General features: G+C 34.7%; 1 protein-coding gene across 1 annotated transcript in view; it reads right to left on the reverse strand.

Annotated features, from left to right (window-relative positions):
* MMP16 (matrix metallopeptidase 16) overlaps window positions 1-26,643 on the reverse strand; it is a 347,698-nt gene that overhangs the window by 43,754 nt on the left and 277,301 nt on the right. The window contains exon 7 of the mRNA XM_060127594.1: window positions 9,363-9,501. Coding sequence (XP_059983577.1) covers window positions 9,363-9,501 — 139 coding nt within the window. The remainder of the gene's footprint in view (window positions 1-9,362; window positions 9,502-26,643) is intronic.

Here is a 26,643-nt window from a genome sequence, read left to right on the forward strand (position 1 = left end):
ATTCCTTAAGATATTTAACTACTTACTTATACCTTGTTTCATTATGCAAAAATGTGATAAAATAGTAAAATATAAACAAAAATAAGACTAGGGAAAATAGAATAGAGAGCAAGAAATAGAACATAGATAAGTAATATAAAATAAAAAATATGGAATTATTCAAAATGTGGACATCAAAATATGTTATATAGTCATTTCCAATACGAACACTTATTTGAAAATATAATCATTGTAAGTTGTAACATCTAAATTAAATTGAGATTATATAATTTTAAATATGATATCTGCAGTAAATGGATTAATTCTATATTAATATTTAATTAATTTCTCATGTTACTGTTCTCAATAACCAAGAAGAGAGGTTGCTGGGGAATGAGGCATCTCTGCTATCTGGGGACACCCTGCTTGATTATCACTGGGCTTAAGTAAGTGACTGAACCAGAACAGTATTAATTTGGATGTTCATAATTAATATGATGTGGAACAATGAAGGAATAAAATTTTACTACCCATGGTCACCAATATATTTAAATTTATGAAATACTTAAACTATTCCAACATAAACTGATGTGACAAGCAATAAACAGCACATGTTTAAAATATGTAATTTGTTTCAACATATGTATATATCTGTCAGCATATCCAGCAGATCTATATAATCAAGATAATGAACATGTTCATCATCCTGAAATGTTTTCTTATGCCTCTCTGTATTCCATATTGCCCAATCTATCTCACTTGTCCTTAGGCAACCACTGAGGTACTTCGTATCACTATAGATTAGTTTGCACTTTCTAGAATTTTATATTAATATAACAGTACAGTATGTACTCCTTTTTTGTCTGAAGTTTTTAACTAAGCATAATTATTTGAGCTTCATTCATTTATAGTACAAATCAGTAGTTCATCCTTTTTTATTGCTGAGTAGTATTCCATTATATGAATATTCCATAGTTTGTTTATCTATTCAGGATATATGAATGAGGATATATGAATAGTTTTCAGTTTTTGTTTAACAAAAATATGTCTGCTTTGAATATTTGTGTAGATGTCTTTGCACAAATGTTTTCATTTATCTTGGGAAAATGTCTGAGTGCAATGGTGTCTGTATGTTTAACTTTTAAAGAAATTGTCAGCTTGGCATGGTTGCTTTGGCATGGTCTGTCTTTTTAAATTTAGCCACTCTAACAAATATGCATCTTATAGTGGTTTTAATTTACATTTCCCTAATAACTAATATTGCTTAGTATCTTTTCATGTGCTTACATGGCATCTGTACATTATCCTTGTTGAAGTTTCTGTTCAAACCCTTTGCTTATTTTTGAGCTGCTTGCTTTCTTTTTATTGAGTTTTGAGAATTCTTTACATATTCTGGATACAAATCCTTTTTCATATATGTGTTTGCAAATATTTTCTCTTAGTTAATGGCATGTCTTTTTATTCTCTTAGTGTCTTTGAAGAGTAAATTTAAAAAATTTTGATGTCCAACTTACCATTTTCTTTTATGAATTGTGATTTTGGCATTAAATATAAGAAATTTTGGTTTAAGCCATAGTCACATATACTTTTATCCTAATTTTTTCTAGTTGTTTTACAGTTATATGTCTTACATTTAGCTTTGGACCACTTAGAATTCATTTTTATATATGGTACAAGGTGTGGATTAGAATTTATTTTTTTGCATATGAACATCCTATGTTCTCAGTACCATTTGTTGAAAAATTATCTTTTCTCCACTAAATTTTCTCTGTATTATTGTCAGAAATTACTTGTTCATATATATTTTTAGTCTATTTCTGGACTCTCTATTTTGTTTCACTGATCTAGTTTTTCTCTCTTTACACCAATGACACACTGTCTTGATTAATGTAGCTTTAAAATAGGAACTGAGGTAATTCCCTGGTGGTCCAGTGGTTAGGAATCCAAGCTCCCACTGCAGGGGGTCCAGGTTTGATCCCTGGTGGGGGAACTAAGATCCCACAAGCTGCATGGCAAGGCCAAAAAAAATAAATAAATAAGACTTGAAATCAAGTAGTGTTTTCAAACAGGTTTTGTCTATACTAGGTCTTTTGAATTTGCATATGAATTTTAGAATCAGCTTAACAGTAACTACCAAAAAGCCTGCTGAGATTTTTATTGGGATTGTACTGAATCTATAGATAAATTTGGCAGGAATTGACGTTGTAATAATATCAAGTTCTTGAAGTCATGAATAAGGCATATTTGTCCCTTTGTCTTCTTCACTTTCATTTAGAAAATTTTTGTAGTTTTCAGTGTCTAGGTCATACACATTTTATTTGGATTGATCCCTAAATATTTGATATTTTTGATGTCATTTTATTTTTTTTTTAATTTCAATTATTGATTATTCTTTGCTAGTATGTGACGGGAGAAAATTATCCCTACGTCACTTGCTTCTCAGCATGTCTCATGAGCAGAGGCACTGATAATGTCTTTCTTTTGGACTTTATTTCCAAAGATGTTTATATATCAACAATCTTGGGTTATAGAGAAAGCATCTCCCTCCACAATAAAGGGAGGGTTTGTTTACTCTTCAATTAAATAAATAAAAGGCCTCCTCTGGGGAAAGGTTAAGCAGCTTACTGCTTATTGAGGAAGTGAGAGAGTGGCATTGACATATATACTCTACCAAATGTAAAATAGATAGCTAGTGGGAAGCAGCCACATAGCACAGGGAGATCAGCTCAGTACTTTGTGACTACCTAGAGGGGTGGGGTAGGGAGGGTGGGAGGGAGACACAAGAGGGAGGGGATATGGGGATATATGTATACATATAGCTGATTCACTTTGTTATTCATCAGAAACTAACACAACATTGTAAAGCAATTATACTCCAATAAAGATGTTAAAAAAAAATTTAGTTTCTCTAAGCTTGTGGCTCCTCTCCTGCACGTAACTGATTACAAGTATAGGCGTTAACAGGCCCAGTTCATGTCACCCTTTGAGAACTGCTTTTGAGTCTTTCTTTTTCCCTGAGTCAGGAATCTCATGTCTTCTGCCAACATTCATGAAAGTGTGGCAGGCTAACTTGTTAGCTTACAAATAGGGTAAAGTCTTAGACCCTTCACAGTCTTGAAAACATATAGAAATACAATTAATTTTTTGTATTATGGTCTTATATCTTGAAATTTTGCTAAACTCACTGATCAATTATAGATAATTGGTTGATGGCATCCAATTTTCTACATAGACAGTCATGTTGTCTGTGAACATTTTGACAGTTTTACTTTATGTTTATTACACTAGGTAAAACCTCCAGTAAAATGTTGAATTGAATTGATAAGCATGAACACCCCTGTCTTGTTCCTGATCTTATGGGGAAAGTCAGACATTGTGAATTTTGCCTGGTTGGGTGAATATTTTTATATCCCTATAATTATTCTTGAGCTTTGTTCTAGGACTGTTACTTAGAAACAATTTGATTACTTCAGGTGTTTTAAGATTTGTTAGATAGGACTGAAATAGTGCTCCTTCTGGGATAATTATTCCCCACTACTGAGGCAAGACTCTTCTCAGTATTCTATCCAGTGCCCATGGACAACACGTGACTGGTAGGAACAAATACTGTTAGCCCTATGTGAGGGTCAGGCATTGCTTCTTTTATATCTATCACAAGATTCTTTCTCCAGACTTCAGTTGCATCCTTACACACATATGCTGACCAATTCTCTCTCCCATCCCTTAGGAGTTTTCTTTGATAATCTCTAGGTCTTCACTCTGTGCAGCTCTTTCCTCTGCATTAATTTGTCTTGTGAACTATAGCCACCTTATTCTCACTTGACTCTCAGCTCTATCTCCTCAACTGAGAGAATCTTCTGAGCTTTGCTTGGATTTCTGTATGTTGGGCCACAGCCTGGAAATTCTTTCAAGACAGGAAACTGGGGCGGTTTCTGGGCTTATTTTTCTTTGTTTTTAACTCTCAAGATTCACTGCCTTTATTTCTTGATGTTCAATGTCGTGAAAATCATCACTTTATATACTTTGTCCAATTTTTGGTGGTTTTAGGTGGAAGGATAAATCTGATCCCTATTATTACATCTTGGCTGGAAGCAGAGCCCACCCTTATACTATACTTTTACATAACAAAACTCAATAAAATTCTATTAAGAATATAAAACTGATCACATCTATAGAAGGCAAGCAATATATGTTTTTATAATTGTGTACTGGCAACTCCCACTGCATATGACATACAAACACATACAATTTTGCCCAAAGTTCAAAAATTATACACATTATACCAAAATATGAAGTTTTAATTGTATCTAGCAGCTTCCTATTCTTAAGATATTTATTAAAGTTCACTTGAATATAACATATGCTTTATTTATATTACTAAGACAGTATTTATATTTTATAACTAAAATTATAATATTAGTTTATGGTTATATTCAAATCCACACCTTCAAATTCTTATGTAAGATGAAAGCAAGGCTAATACTAAGTACATTTAGGAAATATATGATTAAATAACTTTGTGTACCAACATGGGCATCAGGTAAACAGAAGGAATAAAAGGCTAAACTAGTTAAGTACAAGTACTGCTGTATAGTACAGATTAGAAGAGAAAAACATAAAGGAGAAAGAAAAAAAGGGAAAGAGGGCCAAAGAAAAGAACAACTTGGAGAAGAATAATGCTTAAACACATTAGTAACAGTTATCCAGGATGGCTGGTATAGGCTGAGACCAATGTGTATAGAGCTGTGAATACAAACACAGATTGGGACTTGAATTTTATTCTTCATTCATTCAATAATTATTTGTTTAGTGTTTACTACATTCCAGTTATTGCTTAAAACAGAGTTCAGCAAACTAGGATAAATGACCTGTTTTTATACAGCCCATGATCTAAGGAGAGTTTTTACATTTTTGAAGGTTAAAAAAAAAAAAGATATGTAATAGAGATGGTATGGGCTTCAAAGGCTAAAATATTTCCTATCTGGTCATTACAGAAAAAGTTTGTCAACTCCTGGTTTAAGATCTTGGGGATACAACAGTATTTATTTATTTATTTATTTATTTTTTACTTAGAAAATGTTTATTTTGTAGTTTAAGAGGCTTGTTTTCCCTGCCCGTCAGTTGACAGATGTTTAGTGACACTTAATATGTACTCAGAATAAGGTTTATTCTAAAGCTCTCTATATGCTATAATTGTATACCTCCTTTGCTCGTTATTTATTTATTTGTTTGCTTGTTTGTTTATTTTTTAACATCTTTATTGTAGTAAAATTGCTTTACAATGGTGTGTTAATTTCTACTGTATAACAAAGTGAATCAGCTATGCATATATCCCCATATCTTCTCCCTCTTGTGCCTCCCTCCCACCCTCCCTATCCTACCCCTCTAGTTGAACACAAAGCACTGAGCTGATCTCCCTGTGCTATGTGGCTGCTTCCCACTAGCTATCTATTTTACATTTGGTAGTGTATATATATCCATGCCATTCTCTAACTTCGTCCCAGCTTACCCTTCCCCCTCCCCGTGTCCTCAAGTCCATTCTCTATGTCTGTACTTTATTCCTGTCCTACCCCTAGGTTCTTCTGAACCATTTTCTTTTTTTTAGAATCCATATATATGTGTTAGCCTATGGTATTTGTTTTTCTCTTTCTGACTTACCTCACTCTGTATGACAGTCTCTAAGTCCATCCACCTCACTACAAATAACTCAATTTCATTTTTTTATGGCTGACTAATATTCCATTGTATATATGTGCCACATCTTCTTTATCCATTCATCTCTTGATGGACACTTAGGTTGCTTCCATGTCCTGGCTACTGTAAATAGTGCTACTTTGAATATTATGGTACATTACTCTTTATGAATTATGGTTTTCTCAGGGTATATGCCCAGTAGCGGCACTGCTGGGTCATATGGTAGTTCTATTTTTAGTTTTTTAAGGAACCTCCACACTGTTCTCCATAGTGGCTGTATCAATTTACATTCCCACCAACAGGGCAAGAGGGTTCCCTTTACTCCACACCCTCTCCAACATTTATTTTTTGTAGGTTTTCTGATGATGGCCATTCTGACCGGTGTGAGGTGATACCTCATTGTAGTTTTGATTTGCATTTCTCTAATGATTAATGATGTTGAGTATCCTTTCATGTGTTCGTTGGCAATCTGTATATCTTCTTTGGAGAAATGTCTATTTAGGTCTTCTGCCCATTTTTGGATTGGGTTGTTTGTTTTTTTGATATTGAGCTGCATGAACTGCTTGTATATTTTGGAGATTACTCCTTTGTCAGTACAACAGTATTTAAAAGAAAAAAAAAAACTAGAGAAAACCTTGACCTTATGAACTGATATTCTATTGAGAGGGATACAGATGAGCAATAAATAAGTGAAACATAGTTTGCTGGATGATATGTAGAAAATTAAACAGGGAGTGAAATTGGACTGCTAGAGATGAGGTGGTCTCAAGGTCCATAGAGCAAGATGGGGATGATGGTCTTGGTGTGAGAGTTAATCTGATTATCTAGACTTTAAGGTGATAAAGGCCATAAAGAGATGGTGGCAAGCTGAGACACTTATTTTGATTGTGACTATTGTGAGAAGGGTAGGAAAGGGAGTGGTGTGTCACCCAAATCTCAGGGTTCTAGGACTCTTAACTCTCCTGCCAATAATGAGATAGATACCAGGGAAGGGAGTGGTCTTATTGGAAACAACCAGAGCTTATGGCTCCCTCTGCGTAATCAATGATGTTTGGAATAAGGGAGCTGATGTTCATAGCTGGGTTTTGAGAAGGTTTATTTGAAGGTAATGTGGAGAGTAAACTGAAGGAAGGAAACATCACAGCAGGGTCCTTGGAGTGACAAAGTTCTAAGATTAGACATTTCCTGATACAGACAATATATCAAGAAGACACCACTGGGCTTCCCTGGTGGCTCAGTGGTTGAGAGTCCGCCTGCTGATGCAGGGGACACAGTTTCGTTCCCCAGTTGGGGAAGATCCCACATGCTGCGGAGCGGTTGGGCCCATGAGCCATGGCTGCTGAGCCTGCACGTCCAGAGCCTGTGCTCCGCAATGGGAGAGGCCACAACAGTGAAAGGCCCACGTACAGCAAAAAAAAAAAAGAAAGAATGAAAAAAAAAATGATGACAACACTAACAAGCTAAACTTTCTTAAAGTTTAATATATATGTGACAAGAGACAGAGTTGTTCCTGTTGTTAGCATGATGATATAAGAAATATCTTATTGAGTCAAATTAATATTTAACCATATTGTTTTCATTAAAATGTTTGTTAAGCACCTACTATGTACCCAACACTGTTCTGGGAACTGAAAATATAGTGGTGTACAAGAAAATATAAACAAGCTCCATCTCTCATGAGATTTACATTTGAATGCTGTAGATAATTTCAGTTTTTTACAAGAGCTGTGCAAGTTGGAAGATACTGCTTAAATGGAGTGGGCAGGGAGGGCACTCTGTGGAGGTCCCTTTTATGCCAGCTGTTTAAAGATGAAACGGAGCTAGCCATTCCAGAGCGAGTGAGTGAGGAGAGACAACATGAAAAAAGTGAGAAGGCCCTGAGGCAATAAAGAACTGTAGGAACACTGATTTATGACTGTGGCAGTTTCTCCTCAGGCAGTTTTGTCAGAGTGCACTATTCATCCTGTGATGAGACAGGACCCCATGGGACAGCCCTCAAGCCATAGGCTGCCTAGGGTTTATTCTTCACTTTTTTCTGCTGCTACCGAGCACAGGACCAAAGAAGAGTGTATGGGAGGGTAATTTTTCTCCAAATATCATGCCCGTAAGATTCAGAACATTTCGATGTATCCTTTCTTTGTCCACAATGGTACAGTACATGTACATTTCCACAATGATACAGTACATGGATGGTTTGGGCTTCACTTAAATATCACGAGTCTCTCAAACCCTGTGTTTTCATTACTCTTCTCACTACTATGAATTCTTCTAGCTTGATCCTGAGAATAATTGCTTTTTTTTTTGGTTACTTCCTTTATACACTTATTATAGATAGCAGGAGGGCAGGAATATTAGTAGTAATCACACCAGCAGCAGTAATAGTTGGCATTTATTGAGAGCTCGCATGTACCAAGCACTTCACATGTAGTCATTAATTTAGTCTTAATCCTAAAATGGCAAGCACTACTAATCCCATTTTCCAGGTGGAGAAACCGAGGCAAAGGGAACTGAGTAGCTGTTCAGTTCTTACAGCTAGCAAGTGCTCAAAATTGGCAGAATGAATGCAGGATCATCATGTTCTTATAATTAATGTACTATACCCCTCTTTCTCAAGTTATAATTTGTAAAGATAAATTCTGATATACACTTTCACTTTACATGTGTTGTTTGGACTTCACTTAAAATATCACAAGTGTCTCTCAAACCCTGTGTTTTCATTACTCTCATCACTGCTATGAATTCTTCTAGTCTGATCCTGAGAATAATTGCCTTTTTCTTTTTGGTTAAGATCCTTTTCTTTTCCCTCAATCTCAATCCTTATTTGAGCTTATTCTCAGACCTGTAGGCTCTTGGCCAATCCATTCAATCATATTCATTCTTCACTCTAGTTTTCCTCCGATCATGTTCTCTTCACAATTCTCTCAGTCCTACAACTCAGTCAGTCTGTGTTCCCTGTCCCCCCAATAGACTTAAGATTTACTGTTTTGAATATTAGTAAGTTTAGAAGATGGAGTACCAGTCACTTGACTTAAGTTCACTTTACCAGATAATTTCACTTTTGCATGTTAGACATTAGTATTTGTGCAATTGAATTTTGTCACTCAGATAAAGAACAAATAAATTTTATTGGGTAAAATGATTGGGTGAATTTTTTCTACTCATAAGTTTTCCTTGTCTTTATGAGCAATTTCTTAGTTTATTGAAAACTATTTAACATAAACTGACTAAATCAAGTAAAGTTTAAGAGATTATATATGAAAATAAAAAGTGAAATGGATTTCATTGCATAAAAACAGCAAGCAGCTCCAAATGCTCTTAAAAAAAGAAAACCCAAATCCCTTAGTTAATAGAAAAATGACTTTTAATTCATTCATTCATTCACTTATTTGTGTATTTATTTTTCTGGTGCTTTTAAGTCAAATCTAAAAATTCTAAGCGATCACAATGCCTCCTAAATTTGACTTACAAATGAGGATACCAAATGAGAAAATATAACTTAGAGAATTAAAAATTATCTTTGATTTTACTTCATTTATATTTGTAGCCACCATATGTGGTTCATTTTATAAAATGAATTAGCTACCTAACCTCACTCAACAGTCTTTACTTATTCATCTCTATATCTGCAGCAAGGCCCTGGGCAAAATGACCAAGATACAGCAGAGCAAGACATGGGAAACATTCCTTACCTTTAAAGAAGACAAAATTCCCATCACTGTTTTCATAAACTGCATCGATACTAGGAGGCAAGCCCCGCCAGAAGTAAGTAATTTGCATGGGGTATCCATCCATCACCCTGTTGTTTCTTACTCGCCAAAACCACTGGTCCTACAAACCAAACACAAGCATCTTTCAACAAAGGTGAGACCTTGGGGAATTTCCCTGTGTGATGGTTTAATGCTTTCACAGCTAAGCTAGTGCTGTTATCACTGGCCTGTATCAAAACAGTCAAAGAAACAGCTACCTTGCCCAGAATGATCACAAACGTTCTGTAGTAAACTACCCAATGTCTAATCCATACATTGTGGTTAAAAAGATAACGTAAAAATACTTAATCTTGGCAGTTTACATTATCTCCAGGGCTTTCTAGATTGAAAAACAGAGGTAGCACAGACAAGTTCCTGCCAGATTTGTGGATTAAGTGAGCTTTCCAAAATATAAGAGCAGCATATGAACACATGCACCTTTGCATTTACAGACACGTGCAAGATCTCCACCTGAAGTGTTGGGATGAAATAGGGAGGCCATGCCTCCTGGTATGCCCATGTTACACCTACTTTCCCATGTAATTATAAGTAGAGTCCTCTTTCACCTTCAAATGTGTCCTGGTTTGGATGATAAATTATATTGTCACCTTAAATGAACAAAGTAAACTTGAAGGAAGATCAGCAGAGTGGATTCCAATCTGGGTCAATTGCCTCTCCTATTCGCTCTCATAATAACCTGTACTTCACTCAGTCATAGCACAGGCCGTTTTATATTAAATGTGTTTACCCTTATCTCTAGTGAATAATATATATGACTTGCTACATAGCAGGTATTTATAAATATTGTTGACTTAATAATTAGACTACACACAATAGTTTTCACCATAAATTCTCACTAAGGGCAAAAACTCTTTCCCCAAAATGTATATCTGATGACATTAAATTGTTTTCTATTGAAAATTTTGGAATAATTTAGAAACTATCCAAAGTGCTTTAATATTAGAAAAACTAGGTATATTTAAAAAAATTAGTTTCCAGTAAATTAAAATTTACTATTACATTTTATTTCAGTATTTACAAGCAGAGTTTTACTTGCAAGTTATATATTTGTACTATTTAGATAAGTGCATATCACAAAAATACTTCCATTTCAATTGTCCTCTGCTCTCTTCCCCCAGCTTAGGTATTAGCAAGTGATTTATTATAGAGCTTTCCCAAGCTTTTGGCTAAGAATAGTTTAGCCTGAGTAGATTTCCTAGAATTTGTCAGTTATTCATATATTCATTCATGCACACACACACAATCTACTAAGGATTCTTGGATTTCACGTGATATGATAAAAAGGAGATTTCTTCCTATCTAAATGAATCCCAAATATTAAAATTGTCTTAATAATCTTTGAATAATTGCACTTTGCTCTAGTTATAATGGGCTGTCTTCTCTACTTATTTTGCTATTTATAGATAAAGGAGGAAGTAGGGGGCTTCCCTGGTGGCGCAGTGGTTGAGAATCTGCCTGCTAATGCAGGGGACACGAGTTCGAGCCCTGGTCTGGGAGGATCCCACATGCCGCGGAGCAACCAAGCCCGTGAGCCACAACTACTGAGCCTGCGCGTCTGGAGCCTGTGCTCTGCAACAAGAGAGGCCGCGATAGTGAGAGGCCTGCGCACTGCGATGAAGAGTGGCCCCCACTTGCCACAACTAGAGAAAGTCCTCGCACAGAAATGAAGACCCAACACAGCCCAAAATAAATAAGTAAATAAATTAATTTTTAAAAAATCAGAGAGAACATTTCCCGGCTGTGGTCAGAGGAAGTGCTGACTACTGAATAAAAAAAATTAAAAAAAAAGGAGGAAGTAGCTTAATTAATGACTGAGCTCACATTCTATTCTTGTTCTGTTCCTTGATAACTGTGTCACCTTGGTTGAGGTGCTAGTTACTGAGTTATTACCAGTAACTGACTCATAGTATGATTACTATATTAAATGTAAAGGACTTTCTGAGGATCTGGCACATGGTAACATTAAAACTCTTGGTGGTTATTGTTAAAATTATATTGAAACTAGGTACCCTGGTTTTCCTGTTTATAGTTCTGTTTACAATTTTGTCTTGTTCCTTATTTCTTCTTCAAATTTTAATCATATTTTGGCTCTAGACATGCATCTCCTTCCCACAACATCTCCTTATGTTATTAACCTTATGTTGATAATTTCCATAGTACCAGGTATCCTGAATTAATAAATGTTTTGATCCACGTGCAGGAGATACATTAAGCTGATTTTAAATTACAAAGTTATTTCATGAAAAGATTGATCTAAGAAAATATGTATGGGCATTAAGATCCAAACTTTAATGTCAGCAGATGATATTCTGATAATTTAAAACAAAAACAGCATCTTGGTCTAGCTGCAACAGGGGTTTTTAACTGGGTGTTAAAGTCATTCCAATCTCCACATAAAAAATTTTTAAATTATTGTAATATATATCCTAAAATAAATAAAAATGGCTAAAAACCTACTGGATTCTGACAAAGAAATAAGTGACCATGATTATTTATGGAACAATTAAACAAAAAGCTCTTTAAGATGAAGAATAGGAAGAAATTGGATGAAAAAGCCTGGAAATATATTCCAATTTTTCTCAGAGAAACACTTCACATTGCTAGAATCTCCCCCATACTGAGACAGGGCCAGTGGCTCTTTGGGACAAATAGGTTGCAGTCAGAAGATAGAAGTACAATCCCAAAATGTCACTAATGATGTAAGAAATGAAATTACTCCCTCAAGATAAGCAGAGTTAATTTGCAAATCTTCTCAAGGTAATGCGGAAGCATAGATGAATTCATGATTATTTCTCATTGATAGTAGCCTTGGCAGAGAGTCATATAAATTGTAGTTGCTCTGGTTGTGATTCTATTCAATTTATTCAAAACTCCTCTGTTTAGCAGCATTCAATGGTACAAATAATTTAGTAAGTATTCTGTCACAGATGATGTAAACACATACCACAGTCACAATAGATGGCCACTTCAGAAAAAGTGCTTGTGACTAATTTGCAGAGAGAGGATATTTAAAATAATATTGAGGTCTCAGTGTAAATTATCCTTCCAAATTAAACTTTCTCTGACCACCTTATCTAAAATTGAAGCCCTTCACTCCACCCACCCATACTTGCTTTTACTCTCTCCCCTCTTCTGCTTTTTCATTATTGATTACATTTACCATTGTTTTACACAATACATGTTTTACTTATTTTTTGTTCATTCTCTCTCCACTGGAACAGCAGCTCAATGATGGCAAACGGGTCTGTCTTTTGTTTTCTTATGGCTTCCTATTTCCAGGAAAATGCCTTGCACATAGTAGAAGCTCAGTAAGTATTTATTGGAAGAAAACAAAAGTTAGGGAGGAAAGGGCAAAGTTAAAGTAAGTGATTTTTTTTAGAAGCCAAAAGCTATATGGGAGTCACAAGAACACAAAAGTGCTATGAATAGAAAGATGATTAGTACATATTTCATTTTCTGCAAGGGTATGATATATAAAGAACTTTGAACCATGGGTGGATGAAAAAAAAAATGTTTTCACCTTTCCAAACAATGTGTGTTTTGTTTTGGCCTATGATGTAAAGGAAAGAATGAGGAATCACGTCTACAGCCCCCTAAAAATATTGTTTATATCTTGCCTCTGACCTCTTTTTGGCTACAGCTCTTATAGAAAGGGTGGGAAGGGATAGGATACACTAAAAATAATCACAGCTAGCACATTTGCAAAGTCAATTTGTGATAAAGCATCGTGCTTAAAAATTACCAAATAGGAATTCCTACTTAAACACCAATATTTCACTTCAGATATGAACACTTTGGAGCTTATACATAGATTTTTCTTTCCATGTAGTATGGGATCCAGACAGACCATTTTTTTCACAAAGATAACAAATCCATGGTATATATCACAAAAAGTAACATTCAAGAGAAATACAGTTTGCTTTTCTTCTGTTCCCTTTAAAATTCTGGTTTATAATCTAATCTGCACGTTGTTCACAGACAACTGTACAGAAAAGGTGTCCTCCTGCTGTCTGCATATGAAGATGATGATGTTACTGATGTACTTGCAGTAGAGGATGCTGTCTTCAGGCCTCTTTATAAAAAAACAATTAGTAGAAATGACTTATTTTTACTTCTCTTCTAAAATATAATATTTGTTTATTTAACCAACAACTTGTAAATCTATGAATGTCTCAATATGAACGTTTCCAGAAGGCATTCACTGTTCTCACAGCCCCCTCCTGCTGTGCCACCTCAGGCTTCCTCTAGTCCTTCCCACTTCTAAAATAGCATCTCAAATCTCTTGATTTTTCATCATCATCACTGTCACCATCCTACTCAGGCTGCCACTGCATTTCACTCAGATGACTGCAATGCCAACTGAAAGCCACTGGTTTGCCTCCTACTGCATCTGAAGCAGAATTCAAGCTCAGCCCTGGCCCCAGCCCCTGTGCAGCCCCTTACGGGGTTCTTCTGTGTTCATGGTGTTCCAGTCACATGGGCTTCCTTCTGGTTTCTCAATAGAGTCAAGCTTTTTCCTTCCTCAAGACTTCTCCTATGCAGTTTGCTGCACTTTGAATGTTCTTTCCCTTCCTCATACTTTTCACTGATTGTGAATCATCTATTAGTTCTCAGCTAAAATATCCTTTCCACAAAAAGGACTTAGCTGTTCCTTGATTGAAATTAGGTGACTCTACTATATTATTTCACAGTAGTCTGTAATTTTATAGTACTTACCCAGTCAGTTACTATATAATTATTTTTGTGTCTTGAAGTCTTCCCACTGTTCCACTGTGTTATGTGCCCCAGAACAGTGGGTTGGCAGGGATACTGAATTACCAGCTTTGAGCACTGTGTCTTGCAAAGTGTAGGAGCCCTAAACATATTTAATGGACATACCTCTTGATCTTTTTTTAATCAAACCACATGTGTTGAATAACAAATATACCCGATTGCTTAAATCAAGGTAACTGATTAATATGGGTGCCAAACTATTTATTAAAATGACATTCTAATCAAATCAAGGGAACTCACCAGTTATGAAAAAAATTAGAAAAATATTTATGACTATAATACAGATTTATTTATAAGCAATCATATATTTTCTTTTTTTGAGGACTTAATATATGGCTTGGAGAGTGTCTGGGGAATCTGGTGTTCAAAATTAATCTGGTTCTTAAGAAAGCAAAATCAGACATGTAATAATAGTGGAAGAAAGCCCAAATCATGGCAGCTATATGCATAATAAGGGGGAAAGCAATCTGAATGAATGCTTAAAATTAGAGGAAGAAATGTTGGCCTTCTACTCTGTGGTAGGCCTGTATTTGTTTCTACTGCTTCTAAGGCAGAACAACACCTCTGAGACCCCCAGTTCCACCCTGGAACCACCCTTGGAAGCCAGAATTATCAAGTGATCTCACAGGTAACTGGAGTTAAGGAGCCAGCAGTGCATGGGTAGCTACATAAATCTGGGCAGGAAATGGAGCCAGCAAGGACTTCTAAGCCTAAGAGAAACATCCTTAGAGATGCCTCCTAAGAGAGCATCTGTCCCAGGCCACTGCTTTTTTGAAAGGTCAAGAGGAATAAAAGGGAAATTTGAAGACAAGATTACCGATGGCCATGTTTGCAGTTAAAAGAAAAAATATGCTTTGGTGCTAACACTTTCCCCATTTGGACTGACTCATTGTCTTACACATTCTTCAAATGCACAGAGTAAAAGCAAATGATCAGAATTTCTTATAAAATTTAGTGGTCAAACATTGTTTAATCATACCATATGCTAGATCCTATATCTCTCAATCATGTGCATAATTACTGAGCCTACTGGAATACAATTCATATTAATGAATAACAACTATTAGGCTAAATCTATTCATTTTTAGTAATATATATTACTAAATCCAACACATAAATTACCTACAAGTTTTAAAAAATCTTTTTATATTGAAGTAACTATAGAATCACATTATAGTTTTAAGAAAAAACAGAGATTCCTTACACTCTCTCCCGTTTCCTCCAGTGATACCTCTTTCATAACAAAAATACAATATCAAGACTAGACACTTAAGATTGATACACTCCACTAACCTGCTCAAAATTTTACATGCACTTGAGTGTACATGTGTGTGTTTATGCTAATTTTAATATTGAAAGTAAACCTTTATGATGCAGAGATATGAATGTTGCCACCTTAACCAAGTGATCAAGCTTTGCATCAGTCATAGTAACTTGATATTATACACCACCTAACGTGATAAAACATAGAATACCTAGACATTTGAAGGCCACAGGATCATCTATGAAGTACAACCATGTAGAAGCCAAACATGTTTAAAGTAGAATTTCATTGAGCCTTTAGGCTTAACTTCTTCCAGTTTATAGGAAAAAGGAATAAGTTAAATGACACTTAAACAGTCAAACACATTTCAGAATGTGAGATGGTATATAAGAGAACTGGCCTAGTCTCAGCAAGAAAGAAGAAGAAAAAAAAAGGCAGGGAGAAAAAAAGCTGTAGAGAATAATCAGTTAAAAGATCTAAATAGACATAACAACCATATGCAATGCATGGATAGTCACCGGATCCTCTATTTGGAAGTGAAGTTTCATAATATCCACAACTTTCTTTCAAATGTTTCACCAAACGCTTGGGCATGTGTTTTGCACATGCACACATACATATGTAAAGAAAATAGAGGCCAACACTAACCGTTCTTAAATCTATATATTAGATGTGCATATGCTCATTCTTCCAACTTTTCTGTAATTTTGAAGATCCCGCACGCGGCAATGAAGATCCCGCATGCTGCCAACAAAGACCCAGCGCAGTCAAATAAATAAATAAATAAATTGTGAATTGTGAAAGGTACTGGTATATTTAAAGAGAGAAAGACCATTTACATATAATTAGCTATATTTCTTTTTCAACATTGGAAAAGAAAAAGTAAAATTATAACAGAGAAAAAAAAAAACTATGAAAGGATGCTTAAAAGATGTATCTAGTAAAGGTAATACCATTCTGGGAAGCTTTCATTATTTTATCACAAGAGCTGACACAAACTGGCTTTAGATATATAAACCTTAGGAGAAAACCTGTTGAAAGTAACCATTAAAAGATACTTTCTCATCAAGACAGTCATGAATGTCTGCAAAGATTTTGCAGGCACAATTTTCAGGGCTCATCAATCAAAGATTAACCAAATGTCATTCCAGGAGAAATGATACAGCAGTACATCTCAACAGGTCAAATAGGTCTGGATATTGTCTGTAGTTTTTGAAAAATGCTTAAAACACAGACTCACTATAAACGAGGAAGGAAGGAAGATATTAACAAGTGATTCTTCTAAATCAATTTCAAAAGTCACAATGCTGGAATCTCCCTTAATATCTTTAACTATTTCCAAGAAAGAATCTATTATAGTTACCATCTGGATTTAGAAATGTAAATTATTTTAAGAAATACCATGTATATTTTTGTTTCAAATGAAAGGAGAATTGGTATTTTCAGAATAATTTGTTTACCATATGTGCTAAATTTATGTGATACTTTTTATAGTCTCCAACTGTAAAAAAAATTTTTTTTTCAATCAACTTATATTGAAAAATCTACACACTAAAAGGTTTAGTGATATGTCAGATATGGATCACTTGTTAATTAGTATTTATAAAATCTTAACAAAAAGAATACTAATTTTTACAACTGAAAATTAATAATTATCCATACATAATGTAATAACATAAATATTTGTTTTTATTCCATTTATATATGCAAATGATGAATGGTTATGAAGTATTTCTATACGAAGTGTAGTTAAGCCCTGTAATAGAAAGATCTGAGGAGCAAATGAAAGATGGATGTGTGTCGACACTGTTTTCTTTTTAGGTCCTTATATCATTTTTTTCCTGTTTCTTTTTGCATGTACTCTTGTTCAGAAACCACTTTGCAATGATTGTGATGGAGAAAAGAACAGTTTACTAAAAAATGCTTAATCAATACACTGCCTTTAGGGAAAGGAGCCTCAAATGGTAGATATGATTGTACCACACAGTACTATGACATTTTGCTTTCCCTCCACTCCTATGAGGATCATGAATATTGGCAGGGTGATCTAAATTTCAATTCACATATCATGTAATTGAGTTGAAAAAAAAGAAAAGATTTCATTCCTCCCACTGAACTAGCAGTTCTGGATTCCAAAAATATGAACTCTTTAAGAATGTACATTCATTCTAGAGGGGAAAAGAGGCAAACAACTAATTTCAAAGGCTGTGTGAAATGCTATTATTGCCATCTCTATAAAATGGGAACTACCATTTAGTGAATATAACGAGCTGGGAAACAGCTGTGTCATTAGCACACCTATCAAGAATTACCATCTCTTTATTTTTGACCTGAAGAAAGATGTCTCATTTACAATAAAAACCATGTTCCTGCTGAATAAAGTGTAGGTTATTTTTTACTCAAGGTAATTGAGAGGGCAGTTATTCAATTTAGTTTTTTAACCACAAAATCTAAAATTGTCTTCTCAATTATTTTCTATCAGCTCATCAAGTTTTATATTCTTCATAATATCTATCGTTCTCTGAAATTATCTTGTTTATTTGGTCACCTGTCTCTCATCATAGTATCCACCTCATCTATCTTATTCAAACACTGCACTTCTCAGTTCTGGAATAATACCCAGCACTGTGTGTTAAATAAGTGTTCAAAGACAGAGAAAAAGAGATAGTGAAAGAGAGACACATGAGCAAATCTTTTCCTTGGCCTGGATGCAGGGGACCTGGTTTGTCAATGTTTAACTTAAGTGCCCCCACAGAAAGTCTTCCCCAGTCCCTCTTTACAGCCCATACAGCACCCAGATCTACCAAAGAACTTAGATCACTATATGGAAATCATCCATTTGCCAGCCTGTTTCTACATGTTCTAAATGAGCATCATTATCATTTGCTTTCTCCCTTCCTCCCTCCCTCCCTTCCTTTTTTTTTTTTTAAGACTCAATTCAGACTTCACCATCTCCAGGGACATTCACTTAAAACTATGCCTCTATTTCCCAAGAGCTCTTTCTTCCCTATAGGTGACCTTTCTGTTTTTCCCATTGCATTCTGTAGTATAGTATTGGCCATGGTGCCATGACAAGGTCATGATATAAAGAAGGGGAAAGAGAGATATTTCATGAGAAAGAGATGTTTCATAATGTGACATCAGAAGAATCAAGGGTTGAGCTAGAGCTATGGAGTATTATTTTTATGGCTTCCTCTTCAACCTGTTATATTCTTTTCCCCCAGTCCTAACCATACTAAATGGAGGAAACTCATTGAGCTGAAAGAATGTGGAAAACAGAGCAGACAATCAGTGATAAGAAATATATCCTGGACAGAAATAGTCAGCAATAGACTCTACGCAAAATCTCTGAACAAGGGCAGAAGCCTAAGGGGGAAGGGAGGAAAGCAGGCTAGATGCCCGGAAGGGAATATGCTGGAGGGAAACTTTTTTTTTTCTTTCAAAGGGATACAAAGTTACTTGTCAACAAATTAGGTGTTAAAGGTCTATGTTGAATTAGAGGTTTGCTCCTAAGAGATAAGTGTATATTGAGTGGAAAATTCTCAAGAAATTACAAAGCAAAAAAACCGTGAAAGATTGTTAAGGGACTTAGTTCAGAGTTCAGGTGCAGTTGTTACCATAACAGGAGAGACTAATCCTCATTACCCTTACCTAATTACTTTATGCTAATATAATCTTGAAAACATGCCTTCTGTTGCTACTGTTTTGCTGTGGTTTATTTACTTAACTAGGGAGTTCAAAAGGTAATTGATTTTCCTTAAACTCAAAGAAAGTCCTCAACAAACTACCTGATGTGCAATAAAATAGTAATGAACTTCTAAATTTGTTCTGAGGGAAGTCAGATTATCACAATCATTAGCAAACGTAAAGCACTTGTGCTATTTGTTCACAATCTATCAAGTGAAACTATATGAGTAAGCAATATTTGCTTACTGTTGAATTAAAAAAAAGAGAGAAACTTCTCCAAAGTAAATATAAGTTATTAAGTTTCCTAATATTTCAGCTAAATAATGGAGCCTTGGACAACTATTGATGTGGTTGAATAATTTTTGAAAATTATTCTAAGCAAGAAGGAATCTAATAACAGAAGATTAAATAAAATTGATAGATAAGATTTGATGGTTTGTGAAATTATAGAAGCTTAAGATGGTAATATTTTTCAGTAAAACAAATGGTATGTCTCTTCCACTTGGTTGGAAGATTCATAAATTAAGAGGAATTTCAGAAGCCTTTGAAGGTGAGGAAAGATGATGTTGTTGACTAGACTTTCATAGGTCCTTTCATAGGGGTACTAAAGAAAAGGAAGTAACACACATCATACCAAAGGAAGGTACAAAATAATCTATGCTGCACCAGGTTGAGAGTAATAGTGGGTAAGAGAACACATATCATTTTTGGAGAAGGGGAAATGAGATTTGAAAACCAGAAGTTTAAGTGGTTTGTGGTGGGGATGAGCTCTAGGGAGGGTGGAGTGGTCACAAGAGGAAAATAAAAATTCTAGAAGCAACTGCACATAAATGCTATATGAGATGAAAACAGTATCTTGATGAGATATCCAATGCCAGATCAATAAAATAGAACATATAAGAAAGCAGGTATAGAGATGAAGGACTATAATGAGGAAAAAATAAAATAAGAATAAATGTAGAATTAGAAGAATCTGACAAAAGCTGTGCAGCATTGTGCTCTAGCTATGGGGCAGATGCTTACTAGGGTTTAGAAAAGAACGCATTGGGGATTTCAGGAGGCAAGCACATTACTGCAATGACTGGAAAGAAGAAGACATTTGTTTCAGGTAAAGTATCAATAGTAAAATGCTAAATATTGAAACATACACATCCTAGAGTGAGGATGCCAAGTGAATAAAACAATACTGCAGATAACAAACAGTAACCCAAATTAGTCTCCAAGTGTTAAAAAAAAGAAAAGGTAATTTATGAAAAGCATTTAAATAGGTGGGAATATTCCTCCTTGCTCAATCACATGTATTTCAACTGCTCATTTATGCTATACTTATTTACAACTTATATGTTGGGGGATATAGTTGAAAGTTCAAGTATAATTGAGAATATGTTACCCTACCTGTATTTCTTCATGCAGATTCAAATTGACATGAAAGTGAAAAAAGAAGACCAGTTTATTTAGTTGAGCAATTTAATTTTTTCTCTGTCTTCTGAAGACAGAAATAACTCCTCATTTATTGTTTTTGCAAGATTTCAGCACATTTCAACTTTTTTTTGATTTGTACTGTGTGGTTAAAAAAGAATTTGAAAATCTAGCCTTGGTAAATTTAAGAAAATTGAAATCATATCAAGTATCTTTTCCGACCACAATGCTATGAGACTAGATATCTATTACAGGAAAAGATCTGTAAAAAATACAAACACATGGAGACTAAACAATATACTACTTAATAACGAAGTGATCACTGAAGAAATCAAAAAAGAAATCAAAAAATACCCAGAAACAAATGACAATGAGGACATGACGACCCAAAACCTATGGGATGCAGCAAAAGAAGTTCTAAGAGGGAAGTTTATAGCAATACAATCTTATCTTAAGAAACAGGAAACATCTCAAATAAACAACTTAACCTTACACCTAAAGCAATTAGAGAAAGAAGAAAAAAAAAAAAAAACAAAGTTAGCAGAAGGAAAGAAATCATAAAGATCAGATCAGAAATTAATGAAAAAGTAATGAAGGAAATGATAGCAAAGATCAATAAAACTAAAAGCTGGTTCTTTGAGAAGATAAACAAAATTGATACACCATTAGCCAGACTCATCAAGAAAAAGAGGGAGAAGACTCAAATCAATAGAATTAGAAATTAAAAAGGAGAAGTAACAACTGACACTGCAGAAAGACAAAGGATCATGAGAGACTACTACAAGCAACTCTATGCCAATAAAATGGACAAACTGGAAGAAATGGATAAATTCTTAGAAATGCACAACCTGTCAAGACTGAACTAGGAAGAAATAGAAAATATGAACAGACCAATCACAAGCACTAAAATTGAAACTCTGATTAAAAATCTTCCAACAAACAAAAGCCCAGTAACAGATGGCTTCACAGGAGAATTCTGTCAAACACTTAGAGAAGAGCTAACACCTATCTTTCTCAAACTCTTCCAAAATATAGCAGAGGGAGGAACACTCCCAAACTCATTCTACGAGGCCACCATCACACTGATACCAAAACCAGAAAAAGATGTCACAAAGAAAGAAAACTACAGGCCAATATCACTGATGAACATAGATGCAAAAATCCTCAACAAAATGCTAGCAAACAGAATCCAACAGCACATTAAAAGGATCATACACCATGATTAGCTGGGGTTTATTCCAGGAATGCAAGGATTCTTCAATATATGCAAATCAATCAATGTGATACACCATATTAACAAATTGAAGGAGAAAAACAATATGATCATCTCAATAGATGCAGAGAAACCTTGTGACAAAATTCAACACCGATTTATGATAAAAACCCTGCAGAAAGTAGGCATACAGGGAACCTTCCTCAACATAATAAAGGACATATATGACAAATCCACAGCCAACATTGTCCTCAATGGTGAAAAACTGAAACCATTCCCACTAAGTTCAGGAATAAGAAAATGTTGCCCACTCACACCACTCTTATTCAACATAGTTTTGGAAGTTTTAGCCACAGCAATCAGAGAAGAAAAAGAAATAAAAGGAATCCAAATTGGAAAAGAAGAAGTAAAGCTGTAACTGTTTGCAGGTGACATGATACTATACACAGAGAATCCTAAAGATGCCACCAGAAAACTACTAGAGCTAATCAATGAATTTGGTAAAGTTGCAGGATACAAAATTAATGCACAGAACTCTCTGGCATTCGTATGCACTAGTGATGAAAAATCTGAAAGTGAAATTAAGAAAACACTCACATTTACCATTGCAACAAAAAGAATAAAATATCTAGGAATAAACCTACCTAAGGAGACAAAAGACCTGTATGCAGCAAATTATAAGACACTGATGAAAGAAATTAAAGATGATACAAATAAATGGAGAGATATGCCATGTTCTTGGATTGGAAGAATCAACATTGTGAAAATGACTCTACTACCAAAAGCAATCTACAGATTCAATGCAATCCCTATCAAATTACCAATGACATTTTTCACAGAACTAGAACAAAAAATTTCACAATTTATATGGAAACACAAAAGACTCCGAATAGCCAAAGCAATCTTGAGAACGAAAAATGGAGCTAAAAGAATCAGTCTCCCTGGCTTTAGACTATACTACAAAGGTACAGTAATCGAGACAGTATGATACTGGCACAAAAACAGAAATATAGATCAATGGAACAGAATAGAAAGTCCAGAGATAAACCCACGCACATATGGTCACCTTATCTTTGATAAAGGAGGCAAGAATATATAGTGGAGAAAAGATAGCCTCTTCAATAAGTGGTGCTGGGAAAACTGGACAGGTACATAGAACACTCCCTAACACCATATACAAAAATAAACTCAAAATGGATTAAAGACCTAAATGTAAGGCCAGCACTATCAAACACTTTGAGGAAAACATATACAGAACACTCTATGACATAAATCACAGCAAGATCCTTTTTGACCCACCTCCTAGAGAAATGGAAATAAAAACAAAATTAAACAAGTGGGACCTAATGAAACTTCAAAGCTTTTGCACAACAAAGGAAACCATAAACAAGACCAAAAGACAACCCTCAGAATGGGAGAAAATTTTTGCAAATGAAGCAACTGACAAAGGATTAATCTCCAAAATATACAAGCAGCTCATGCAGCTCAATAACAAATAAAAACAAACAACCCAATCGAAAAATGGGCAGAACATCTAAATAGACATTTTTCCAAAGAAGATATACAGATTGCCAACAAACATGTGAAAGAAGGCTCAACATCATTAATCATTAGAGAAATGCAAATCAAAACTACAATGAGGTATCAACTCACACCCGTCAGAATGGCCATCATCAAAAAATCTACAACCAACAAATGCTGGAGAGGGTGTGGAGAAAAGGGAACCTTCCAACACGGTTGGTGGTAATGTAAATTGATACAACCACTATGGAGAACAGTATGGAGGTTCCTTAAAAAACTAAAAATCGAACCACCATATGACCCAGTGATCCCACTACTGGGCACATATCCTGAGAAAACCGTAATTCAAAAGAGCCATGTATCACAATGTTCATTGCAGCATTATTTACAATAGCCAGGACATGGAAGCAACCTAAGTGTCCATCAACAGATGAATGGATAAAGAAGATGTGGCACATATATATAATGGAATATTACTCAGCCATAAAAAGAAACGAAATTAAGTTATTGGTAGTGAGGTGGATGGACCTAGAATCTGTCATACAGAGTGATGTAAGTCAGAAAGAGAAAAACAAATACCGTATGCTAACACATATATATGGAATCTAAGAAAATAAAAAAACGGTCATGAAGAACCTAGCGGTAAGACGGGAATAAAGACACAGACCTACAAGAGCATGGACTTGATATGGGGAGGGGGATGGTTAAGCTGTGACAAAGTGAGAGAGTGGCATGGACATATATACACTACCAAACGTAAAATAGATAGCTAGTGGGAAGTAGCCTCATAGCACAGGGAGATCTACTTGGTGGTTTTTGACTGCCTAGAGGGGTGGGATAGGGAGGGTAGGAGGGAGGGAGATGCAAGAGGGAAGAGATATGAGAACATATATATATGTATAACTGATTCACTTTGTTATAAAGCAGAAACTAACACACCATTTAAAGCAATTATACTACAATAAAGATATTAAAAAAATTTGCCATTGTGATTCCTTTAATAGACATTATAAATATAGATGAATCTCACTTGATGCCATACATCCATTCCTGAAAAGCTGGTTATTGATTATTGTGTGAAGCAAATGCTATTTTAATTGTATGCAAATGAATTAATATTTAAAAGGATTATGTTAAAGAAAATCACTTTACTTGATTTTATAAGTACTCTTTCTATTCAAGATTAAATAAAAACAATATAAAAATCATTTTGCGTTAATACAATATTTCTTAATATTTGTTATTTACGGCTCAAATTTTTTTGAGTCAGGCTGCATTTAGACCATTATTTTCTAAAAGGAAAACTGAGTTAGTGAGTTATCTTATCCATAATGTGAGTTGGTAATATATTGTTTAGCTCAACCATTCTCTGCTGTTCAAACTCATTATCAAAATGGGCAATTATTTGAAAATTTAAAAAATTACTTGTATGTTACTAGTTATAAGTAAAAGTGTGTTTATATCATATTTTTAATAGAACTTTACACATATGCATTTTTCCATTCATTTCCAAACTTGAAGTTGAAGACTAAAAATAAATACATAAATAAAAATTATAAAAAGATGGTCTTGGATAATATTGAAATAGTTTTAGTGATTCAAATATGTCTCATGTGATCCTATTTATATGAAACTAACATAGTTACCAAATATTATACTGAAGCAAATGTATTTTATTCCATCTGCCAAGCTGGGCTTACAAAAGTAATCAATATTTTTTCTGGAAAATCTTGGAATTTGGAAAGTCTTTTCTTCCTCTTTCCTATTAATCTTCCAAAATGCTTTTTTTTTCTTTTTTAAGGTTAACAGCAAGAAATCATCATCGTTAAACAAAATAGCCATTTGTATGATTTTAAAAATCAGATTTTTTCTATTATCAATGACAAATAAAAATATAGATAAACTATAACTTTGCAATATTTCTATTGCAAATATAGATATTTCTATGTTATCATTCATTCCTGTTAAACTATTTCTTTGGATGGTGGGATACAGCACAAATAATACCTATTTTTGCCCTGAAAATCCTTACGGATTTTTTTATTCCTTACCCAGTTTCTGTTACTGCTATTTCTTACTAGTCAGTAACACTGGAAATTATGACTGAACACAAAACACATAAGGGAACAGAGGCTAATTCTCTTCAATTTAATAGCTTCTTGTATATTGTTCTGGTTCAATTTTTCCCTGTGTCGAGTGTTTCACAATTACCTCTAAAACCACAGAAAGGAGAAAACTATATTTCAGTCTGTGTTAGAGGAAAAGCAATTGAGAAAGTTGTAAAAGCAGCAACATGACTATATGACTAATTCATTATAAATGTACTGTGTTTAAGATATCCTTTTAATCAATGTATTAACCAATGCGTTTACATTTAAATTAATTAAATGTAACTTCAAAAATCAGCTCCTCTGTTGCACCAGTCACATTTCAGGTGCTCAACAGCCACATATGACAGGTGGCTGCCATACTGAACAGCACATATACATAGAGCACTTCATCATCACAAGTTTTATTGAACAGTGCTACCATAGTCCTTGATGGATGGTAGGATTTTTTCCCCATCCTGATTTCCTTTAAAACACCTGTATTTTTAATAAAATAAATTCATATATGCAATAGTGGCCCAAGGCTATGGGAAAATGTTTACTGAGATAATCCTAAACTCTATGTTTCTAGAGCCAGTCTTTAGCAGAAACACTGTAACTATTGATCAGAAACTTGGAATCTTCCCACAATCCCACTGGTGATGTCAGTTGAAATGCTAATTGTGGTAGCTCAGGTGGAGGTACCATGACCACAACTTTTAGAAAATTTGCTGTTGTTGTTTAGAACCTGAGCAAAAACATAATGTTATTTAGCTGTAGGTCTAACTGCAATGCCCTTTCCTCATATTTTTGCCTTGTTGGCTCCTTTTGCTATTGAAACCTCAGCTAAAACGTCACTTCTTCAGAAAGACTCTTCTTGACCACCCAGACTATAGTAGCTATCCTCCCACATTTCTCAACCCTTAACTTCTATTACATTACTGTGTTTCACTTTAATCACTGCATTTATGGATGCCTTATACACTTATGTATATTTATTTGATTTTTCACTGTTTCCGCCTCCACTCAAATACAGTTCATCGTAGGAGAAGGATTTGGGGGTGCTCACTGCAATACCCCCAGGTCTAAGAAGCTTCCAGGCAAAGACAGACACCTTATAAATATTTATCACAGGAATATATCAATGAATGCTTTGGGCAAGAAATGGAGACTCAAGTTACTCATGGTGGAAGTATGCTTTTTAGAAATATAAAAGCATTCTTTAAAGTAAAAAAATAT

The sequence above is a fragment of the Lagenorhynchus albirostris genome, chromosome 17 (assembly GCF_949774975.1).
Source record: "Lagenorhynchus albirostris chromosome 17, mLagAlb1.1, whole genome shotgun sequence".
Taxonomy (NCBI): domain Eukaryota; kingdom Metazoa; phylum Chordata; class Mammalia; order Artiodactyla; family Delphinidae; genus Lagenorhynchus; species Lagenorhynchus albirostris.